The sequence below is a fragment of the Arachis ipaensis genome, chromosome B08 (genome assembly GCF_000816755.2).
Source record: "Arachis ipaensis cultivar K30076 chromosome B08, Araip1.1, whole genome shotgun sequence".
Lineage (NCBI taxonomy): Eukaryota > Viridiplantae > Streptophyta > Magnoliopsida > Fabales > Fabaceae > Arachis > Arachis ipaensis.
Window position 1 is genome coordinate 87939086 of NC_029792.2, and position 10791 is coordinate 87949876.

A 10791-nucleotide genomic window follows, 5' to 3' on the forward strand; every position below is an offset into this window, starting at 1 on the left:
GTGCGCGCCATACGTGCTCACGCGCGGATGCGGCAGGGACAATCGGCGCGCGCGCGCCATGCGTGCTTACGCGCGGATCGCCTGGCACAAAGTAGGCATAAAGTGGGCACAACTCTCGGGTTTTAGTACTAGGAGTTGTGAAACCACACCGGCGCGCGCGCGTACAGCGTGCTTGCGCGCCGATGCCCACTTTTTCTCTTCTCTTTTTTTTTTTAAAGAAATTTTTTTTTTAAAAAAAACAGGGCACTCCCCTAATCTATAAGCATTCTAAAACAATCAAAAATCAAATTTAACAACAAATCTTTTTAGTTTTTTTTTTGAAAAGTTTTCAAATATACTAAAAATAAAACTTATACTACAAGCAAAATACGATTCAACAATAACTAAACTAATCAAAACAAATTAAGAAACAACCAATCAATCAAAGCAATATGTATAAGAGTATAGAAAATAACAAAAACTACCTACAATGGCAACTCCAATCACTTATTAACCAAATCTAAAAGAGAGTGGAAAGAGTATACCATGGTGGGTGTCTCCTACCTAGCACTTTTAGTTTAAGTCCTTAAGTTGGACATTTGGAAGGCTCCTTGTTATAGTGGCTTATGCTTGTACTCATCTTGAAACTTTCACCAATGCTTGGACTTCAAGTAAGCTCCAAAATTCAAGATCAATGGCACCAAGCTTTGATGAAGTTCCACACAAGCTAAGGACTTCCAAAATTGATCTTCATATATTCCCGGATCCTAAATCTTATTTCTACACCCATCTTCAAGTTGATCATCACAATTCCAATTGGGTGAGAAGTGATCCGAATTCTCAAGTAAACACCAAAGCATCTTTCTAGACCCCTTTAGTTGAGAATTATACCAACTATTGCACTTAGACTTTAAGCTTCCAACCATAAGGAACCTTGATTGGCATTTCCACCCACTACTCAATTTCCTTTTGTTCTTAACCTCACAAAGAGCTCTAAGTTGCCCATCATTTTCAATCAAACCATATTCAAGTGGGAAAGTAAAGATTAGAGATAAGAATTTTACCCACTTGAATGTTATGTTGGATGGCGACTTAGGAAGGGACATCTCCAATGGTCTTGTAAGTTCCATTCCCTTGTGCTCTTCTTTGAATACCTCCACCTCTTGGCAAGTTTCTTCCACCTTCACCACTTGACAAGACTCTTCATGTCCAATTAGTTCCTCACCAACCTCTTCTAGCTCTTCTCCATTCTTCATATCACAACATGGAGGTAATGTGGAACTTGTCTCAACATCCACCTCAATTGCAAGAGGAGAAGATTCCTCAAATACCAAAGGATCATGTGTTGGTGTGGGCTCATCTCCAAGAGGAAGATTTGTTATTTGCTCACCTTCTTCCAATTCTTTATCATTCATTATATGCTTAGGAGGTTGCGCATTATCTCCCTCAACACCAAATTCAAGCTCATTGGAAGAAAGTTCAACAACTTCCACAAAATCATCAACAATGTCACTTGTTGTGGAAGTGCTCTCAAGTTTGAAATCCACCTCTTGTTTAACTTCCTCTAACTCTTCAACCACTTCTTCTTCTTCAACAATCTCTTCCTCCTCCACTTGTTGCAAGACATACCCCATCTCCTTGTCCTCATGTTGAGATTCTAAAATCTCCTTCATGCTCCTTTCCTCGGTTGATTTTTCACATTCATCCGTGGAGATGCTTTGCTTGTTGCATGAGTCCCATGAGTCCAAGTTGGCTTTAATTTTGGCAAAGTTAGCCTCGATAGCTTTATAATTCTTTTGGACTTCCTCTTGCTCCTTTTGATGGATTATTGCTTGAAGCCAATCCATTGCTTCCTTGAGATGATCCATTGGCTCTTGGATGGATGGATATGGGTGTTCTTCCATGGAGGGTTGTGGTAGAAAGGGGAGTTCATTTTGTGGTTGAAAGTTATCATACATGGGAGGTGATTCATCTTGGTAAGAATAGTGAGGTGGTGGTTCTTGAGGGTATTGGTGGTGGAATTGGGGTGGTTCTACATATGGTTCATATGGTTCATAAGGTGGTTGGTATAGTGGGTAAGGATTAGGGTCATATGGAAATGATTGGGGTAAGGGGCTTGTGAGTATGATGGTTCAAAATTATGTTGAGGAGGTTGTTCATAGGCATATGGTGGTGGTTGTTGACAATCACAATAAGGGTCACCACATCCATTAGATTGATATGCATTAGGATTAGAGTTATACCCATAAGAATCCGGAGGTTGTTGTTGCCAAGAAGGTTGATAAATCCCTTGAGGCTCCTCCCATCCTTGATTGCTCCATCCTTGATGCACATCTTCATTATAGCTCCCATTTTCTACAACATAATTTGAACCAAACTCATAGCCAAAGTGGTGAGAATTCAAAATAGCAAATAAAAACAAAAGCTAACAAAAATAAGCAACAAAGTCCTAAAGCTAACAAAAACTAACAAATAAGCAAAAAGAAACATATTCACAATATTCACAATAGCCAACTATATAACACCATTGCAACTCCCTAACAACGGCGCTATTTTGATTTAAGAAAATTGTCGTGTCGGTATAGAATTTCACACAAAATAAATTAATTCTCGTTGCAAGTATAGTTCTACACCAACAAAAATCCTCCCAATAAAAAATATTGGTTGTGTCACAGAGCCAACAAAAGAGCTATGCGGATCAGAGAAGGAAACCGTTGGAATTTGAAATGGGCGAGCATGTATTTCTAAAGGTTACTCCTACAACTGGGATCGGAAGGGCGATTAAGACAAAGGAGTTGAATCCGAGATTTATAAGACCGTTTGAGATTTTGAGGCGAATCGGGCCGGTGGCATATAAAGTAGTATTGCCACCGCATTTGTCTAACTTACATGATGTATTCCACGTGTCACAACTCCGTAAGTACATGTCAGATGTGGCTCATGTGTTAGAGCCTGAGTCGGTTGACCTAAAGGAGAACTTGACGTTTCAAGTAACACCGGTGCGGATTAACGACACTAGTGTGAAGAAATTGCGAAGAAAGGAAGTTCAATTGGTCAAAGTTGCTTGGAAGAGAGCAAGAGTGGAAGAGCATACTTGGGAATAGGAGTCTGAGATGTGGAAGGATTATCCCGAGCTATTCTCAAGTAATCACTAAATTTTGGAGACAAAATTTCTTATTTGGTAGGGAGAATGTAAGAACCGCGACAAATTAACTGCTTAATTAATTAAATTAAATTGCCCAAAATAGGATCTAAAAATTTTGAATGTTAATTAGAAAATTTAAATATGATTTTTGGACTCAGTAGATTTTTCTGAGTTGGAAAATGTAATTTTTTGCAAAAAATTGCGTAAAAATGCATACCGGTAAATTAACCGGCAGTACTGGCTTAAATCTGTCCGGTACTATGTGAGAATGATAAAAACTGTAGAAAAACTTAGAAAATTAATTAAACTTGAAAATCGGGCGCTAATTTTAAAGGTTTGGCCCAGCCAAAAACGCTAACGGGTTGGACCGGATCCAAGTTGGGCCCAAGCCCAACATATATATCACTCATTAATAAACCCTTTCAGCCACAAACACACTCAAATAAAGGTTGGGGTGGTTCTATATATGGTTCATATGGCTCATAGGGTGGTTGATCGGGTGGATAAGGGTTAGGATCATAAGGAGGTGAATGGTTGTAGGTGGCTTGTGAGTATGGTGGTTCAAACGTGTGTTGGGGAGGTAGATCATAAGCATATGGTGGGGCTTGTTGGTAACTACAAGGGGGTCTACCATATTCATCATCTTGGTACGCTCCCTGGAATGGCTCTTGACCATAGTAATTTGGTGGAGGTGGTTTGTCACGAAAGGGTCTACCATAACTATTGTCTTAGTATGCATCATAGAATGGTTGTTGGTTATAGTGCATTGGAGGGGGTTGTTGCCAAGAGGGTTGATCAAATCCTTGTGGCTCCTCCCATCTTTGATTCTTCCAACCTTGATGCCTGTTCTCATTATGGCTTCCCGTTCCTTACAACAACATTGGAATCAAACTTAAAGCCAGAGGGGTGAGAATTCATAGTAGCAAAAGAAATAAAAACTAACAGAAATTAATGAAAATAAACTCCTAAAACTAGAAACACTAACAAAGAAATGAAAAAGCAAATATTTACAATAACCAATAATAAGGCACACGTTTGCAATTCCCCGGCAACGGCGCCATTTTGACGAACTGAACTCTCGCGCGGTCTAGAATTTTCACAATTAAGTTCTCGTTGCAAGTATAGCTTCTAGACCGACAAGAAATCCTTTCCTACAAAAGTTTGGTTGTCACAAGTAACAAAACCCCTAAAAAGTAATAACCGAAGTATTTAAACCTCGGGTCGTCTCTCAAGGAATTGCAGGGAAGTATGATTTATTATTGGTTATGGAAAAGTATCATTTTGGGTTTTTTTAAGATAGGGAACGAGGAAATAAATTGGCAAAAAAAATATAAATTAATTATCATGAAAACCATTGCAAGGTATGAAAACTGGAAATCCCATCCTAGTTATCCTTATCAATTGTGATGGGAATTGTTTATTGCTCCCACTTAGTTAACCCTTACTAAATAAAGGAAAGTCAAGTGGACTAATCAATGGAATTCCTCAAGTCCTAGTCAACTCCTAAGGAAAGACTAGCTTTAGAGGAATCCAAATCAACCAGCAAATTCCAATTATCAATCAACAAAGGAGTTTGATAACTCAAGTGTCACCAATTACTCAACCAAAGTCAAGAGGAGAAAATCTATTCAAATAAAAATGCCTTGACCAGGAGAAGATTAATTGGAAATTCCATCCTTGTTGGAATCTCTCAAGAGTAATGGCGAAAGATTGTTGTTATTACTTAGTTAACCCTTACTGAATAAGGGAAAGTCAAGTACATGAACCAACGTCTGTCACGAGTCTTAGTCCTCTCCCTTGGGAAGGTCTAGCGTTAGTGATCAGAAGGCCAGTCTACAACTTTCAATTACCACCAGGCTCTTGAGTATTCCAACTCAAGGGTCTCCTATTAATCAACTCCCAAGTCAAGTTGGGAGTCTACTTTACTAACATGAATGCCATTACACGATATAAAGGGAGTAAAAAGGGAACATGGTAATTAAAATTCAATTGGAAACAATTAAACAAATAATAGATTTAAATGGAAAAGTACTCTTTGCATTAACAATCCATGAAAATAATCCAATTGTAACTCTGAACAAAGTAAATATGGATTAAAAGAGTAAGGAAACAGAAAATAAACTAGAATGATAAAGTCTTCAATGGAGGTAGTAACTCCTTGTAATATCCAAGAGAGAGGAGAGAGCCTCTCTCTCTAGAAAATACATCTAAAACCTACTAATTTTTGTGAATGAAAAGTGTCTGATGATTCCTCCACTCTGTAGCCTCTAATCTGTATTCTCTGGGCCAAAAACTAGGTCAAAAAAAGCCTAGAAATCGCTGGTTGCGAATCTTAATACGCTGGTTTTCTGTCAATGCGACCAATATTTACTTTGGGGTATTTTGTCCCCTTTTTGTTATTTGCTCTTTTTCTTTTCTTTTTTCTTTTCATAATTTTTCTTTCTTTTGCTTTTCTCAAGGCATATGATTAAGGTATTGAATGCATAAACATATTCTCAACATTCTTTCACATTTTCAGAAAATTCTAACATACTCAATTCTCAAACCAAATGTTTCCAAACCCAATTTCCCCACACTTAAATCATAAGCACTCTCACTAGTCTAAGCTAACCAAGGATTCAAATTAAGGATATTATTGTTTTCTACTTAGAGTTAATGATGTGCTAAAGTAAAGAATAAAAGGGGTAAAATAGGCTCAAATTTATTTGCAAAGGATAATGAAAGGTTAAGGCCATATGGGTATGTAAGCTTAGTGAAACAAGGCCTCAATCACATAAGTGCATACATACATTAAACAATGGAAATATAGAATCAAGCAAGACAAAGATCACAATTTTAGAGAGAACAACACACACCAAAAAAATAAAAAATAAAAAATAAAATAAAATATTGGTTGATAAGATGCAACCAATCAAGTAGGCTCGAAATCTCACTGGTTTTGTGTGTTCGAGCTCTAAAACCATGTTCCAAATTAAAATTTCTTCAAACAAGTTTTTCAAAAAGTTTAATTCAAATTAGTGAAATGCTATAAAAAGTTTCTTGAAAAAGAAAATATTACTTCAACCAAGTGGTAAAATATGCACAAAATCAAACAAACATGCAAATGCAACAACTAATTTAAAAAAAAAGTTAAACATTGGTGTTGAGTCAGGAAGTACTAACCCACGGAAGTCGGTATCGACCTCCCCACACTTAAAGATTGCACCGTCCTCGGTGCATGCAAAGATGTACAAGTGGATGGGTGGCTCCAACTGATGCTTTTTCTCCAAAGATTGTGTGGCAGACTTGTTTATTGCTCCAGTTAGAAACTTTTCCTTTTCCTTCGTGGTGGCCAGCCTGAAAAGGGAGAAAAGAAAGGTAACATGCAATTCAAAGGGATAGAGCAAGGAAGAGGGCAGTACAAGTGATAATCATGCTAAGGTAAAGAAGAATGTCATTAACACATGGTCGCGACTTCATGTAATTAGGACATCAACGGAAATATAGCAAGAAATATGAAGGCAATTAGACGCAAGATGTTTATTAGCATGCTGACAAAGGCATGAGTAGCATAGATCAAGCATTAATTGCTAAAATGTATTATCACTCGTAACAACCAACAATCACTTTTGTATTGACAATTATAATTAATTAATAAAATATAGGAAGGGTTTTGTGAAAAGCAGGCATTAGAGTAGAAGAGTAGAATAATTAAAAATTCACAATGCTATACGGGCTTATTCACAAACACTTGGTATGCATGTTTAATATGATAGGGAAAGTATTAAATTTGAACATGCAAATAACCCAAAAATAATAATTAGTGAAAATTGTCAAATAACTCCCTAATAATTCACAAGCAAATATGGAAGAAAACAATCACCCAATTAGATTTCTAACACCAAGTAAAATAATGCAAAAATAGATAAATAATAAAAAGAAGAAGAAAAAGAAAATAGAAAGAAAGAACCTTGAGAAGAAGGTGATAAAGAGGGGTAATGAAGAACGTGAGGTGAAGAAAATATGATGGAAGGGAAAAGAAGAAGAAAAGAGTAAAGAAAGAAAAAGAATGGAAAAAGATGAGAGAATAAAGAAGAAAGAAAAGAAAGAAGAAATAAGAAGAAAGAAATTAGGATTTAAAAAGATAAGATATGAAAAACAGGGCTGCACAGGGTTCAGGTGCGGATTTGCGAATGACGCGTACGCGTACTCCATGCGTACGCGTGGGTCGCGCACTGAGGGGGGCGACGCGTAGGCGTCGGTCACGCGTACGCATGACCATGTTTGTGCTATTCACGCGAGGGCATCGTGGCACTCGCACAACCCTCTGTTCATTTTGGGATATGTGCCAAAATGTCATATGACGCGTGCACGTCAGGCACACGTACGTGTGGAAGTGCAAAAGTGAAAAATGACGCGCACGCGCGTGGGTGGGTTTGTGCTTCTAGCACAATTCCAGCACCAAGCCAGCATAACTTTCGGCCAATACACCTTTTACGTCGAATTCGCAAGGTCATGCGTGCGCGTCATTGACGCGTACGCGTGAAGTGCCAAATTCTCAGATGATGCGTACGTGTGAGGGACGCGTATGCGTGCTGATGCTTGTGCGATTGGCACACTTTCTGCACTTTTTTCACGCAACTTTCTGTTCTTTTTTTTATGCAGTATGCAGAATGCAAGATGAAGATGCTTATGCAGATGTTATGAATGACACTAGGAAAAGTAAAATAAAACTAAGAATAAAACAGAACAAAATAAAACTACAGTTAAAAAGGAACAATCATACCTTGGTGGGTTGTCTCCCACCTAGCACTTTTAGTTAAAGTCCTTAAGTTGGACATTTGGTGAGCTCCCTGTTATGATGGCTTATGCTTGAACTCATCCAGAAATCTTCACCAACGTTTGCAATTCCAATAGCCTCCGGGGTCCCAAACTAGGCATATAAAGCCTTCGAGCAGGTTAAAGTAAGTGATCAGGCTCCAGGAGTGTTGATTATCAGAACGAATTCCAGGATCCCAAACCTTACTTTTGTACCCGTCTTCACTTTGATCTATATTGTCCCAGCGGGGCGGTATAAAATTTGAACTCTCACTAAGATAACCAAGCATCTTCTTAGACCCATTCAATCGAGCTTTACACCAATCTTTGCACTTCAACTTGGAGCGTGCAACCATATTGAACCTTGCAGGATAACTCTTACCATTAACCATCTCCCTCTTACTCTTATAGCCACAAAGAGCTCTAAGTTGCCCATCCGTCTCAAGCAAAGTATATTCAAGTGAGCTAATTAGGCTTAGAGATGAAAGACTTACCCACTTGAATGAAGGAATGGATGGTGATGGCTTCGGGGAAGAGGTCTCCAACAACTTGGGCAAGGTGATTTCCAGCTCCATTCCCCTGAGCTCTTCCTTGACAACTTCTACCTCTTCGCAAGCTTCTTCAATTTTAGCCTCTCCCTCTTGATAGCTTTCTTCCAATTCGATCTCTTCTTCATTGTTCACCAAGGGCATGTGAGGTTGTGCTTCTTCTTCTTTAATCTCCATGTCAAGTCCAATGGGAGAGGATTCAAATGTAGATAAGAATTCATCAATGATTGAATCCATCTCTTGATCATCCCTTTCAAAGTCTTTAACCATGATATGCCTTGGAGGTTGTACACCCTCCTCAACATCAAATTCAAACTCCTTAGAAGGGGGCTCTATGAATGGGCTTTCACATGGACGTTCTGCATCTCCTAAGTCTTCAACCACTTCTTCCTCTTCAACGATTACGGCTTCCTCAAATTGTTCCAATACAAAGTCATGTTGCTCACTGCCCACCGGAGATTCTAGCTTCTCCTTCATGCTGCGCTCTTCGATAGATTCTCCACATGAAGCTATGGGGATCCTTGAGTGTTCAAACGTTGGGAAGCTAATTGGTTTATCGCTTGTTCCAGTTGATGAAGGGTTGCATGAAATTGATCCACTATTTCCTTGAGACGATCCTGTGATTCTTGTTCTGCTCGGATTGCATGATTAGGATCATATGGCTCTTGGGTCGATGGATATGGACGTGGTCCATATGGAAGTTGTGGTTCTTGGAAGTAATTGGATTGGAATTGGGGTGGTTCTATATATGGTTCATATGGCTCATAGGGTGGTTGATCGGGTGGATAGGGGTTAGGGTTATAAGGAGGTGAATGGTTGTAGGTGGCTTGTGAGTATGGTGGTTCAAACGTGTGTTGGGGAGGTGGTTCATAAGCATATGGTGGGGCTTGTTGGTAACTACAAGGGGGCTACCATATTCATCATCTTGGTACGCTCCCTGGAATGACTCTTGACCATAGTAATTTGGTGGAGGTGGTTTGTCAAGAAAGGGTCAACCATAACTATTGTCTTAGTATGCATCACAGAATGGTTGTTGGTTATAGCGCATTGGAGGGGGTTATTGCCAAGACGGTTGATCAAATCCTTGTGGCTCCTCCCATCTTTGATTCTTCCAACCTTGATGCCTGTTCTCATTATGGCTTCCATTCCTTACAACAACATTGGAATCAAACTTAAAGCCAGAGGGCTGAGAATTCATAGTATCAAAAGAAATAAAAACTAATAGAAATTAATGAAAATAAACTCCTAAAACTAGAAACACTAACAAAGAAATGAAAAAGCAAATATTTACAATAACCAATAATAAGGCACACGTTTGCAATTCCCCGGCAACGGCGCCATTTTGACGAACTGAACTCTCGCGCGGCCTAGAATTTTCACAATTAAGTTCTCATTGCAAGTATAGCTTCTAGACCGACAAGAAATTCTTTCATACAAAAGTTTGATTTCACAAGTAACAAAACCCCTAAAATGTAATAACCGAAGTATTTAAACCTCGGGTCGTCTCTCAAGGAATTGCAGGGAAGTATGATTTATTATTGGTTATGAAAAAATATCTTTTTGGGTTTTTTTGAGATAGGGAATGAGGAAATAAATTGGCAAATAAAATATAAATTAATTATCATGAAAACCATTGCAAGGTATGAGAACTGGAAATCCCATCCTAGTTATCCTTATCAATTGTGATGAAAATTGTTTATTGCTCCCACTTAATTAACCCTTACTAAATAAAGGAAAGTCAAGTGAACTAATCAATGAGATTCCTCAAGTCCTAGTCAACTCCTAAGGAAAGACTAGCTTTAGAGGAATCCAAATCAACCAGCAAATTCCAATTATCAATCAACAAAGGAGTTTGATAACTCAAGTGTCACCAATTACTCAACCAAAGCCAAGAGGAGAAAATCTATTCGAATAAAAATGCCTTGACCAGGAGAAGATTAATTGGAAATTCCATCCTTGTTGGAATCTCTCAAGAGTAATGGTAAAAGATTGTTGTTATTACTTAGTTAATCCTTACCGAATAAGGGAAAGTCAAGTACATGAACCAACGTCTGTCACGAGTCCTAGTCCTCTCCCTTGGAAAGGTCTAGCATTAATGATCAGAAGGCCAGTCTACAACTTTCAATTACCACCAGGCTCTTGAGTATTCAAACTCAAGGGTCTCCTATTAATCAACTCCCATGTCAAGTTGGGAGTCTACTCTACTAACATGAATGCCATTACACCATATAAAGGGAGTAAAAAGGGAACATGGTAATTAAAATTCAATTAGAAACAATTAAACAAATAATAGATTTAAATGGAAAAGTAATCTTTGCATTA

The 10791-nt window shown here is 38.4% G+C and overlaps 1 protein-coding gene across 1 annotated transcript; it reads left to right on the forward strand.

The window, feature by feature from the left end:
* LOC107611259 lies at positions 2706-3083 on the forward strand. Its single transcript, XM_016313208.1, has one exon. It carries the CDS (start codon positions 2706-2708, stop codon positions 3081-3083), a length of 378 nt encoding a protein of 125 aa, XP_016168694.1.

What these genes read in the sequence shown, in the direction of transcription:
- LOC107611259 (XM_016313208.1), top strand. Translation starts at nt 2,706, where the DNA reads ATGGGCGAGCATGTATTTCTAAAGGTTACTCCTACAACTGGGATCGGA.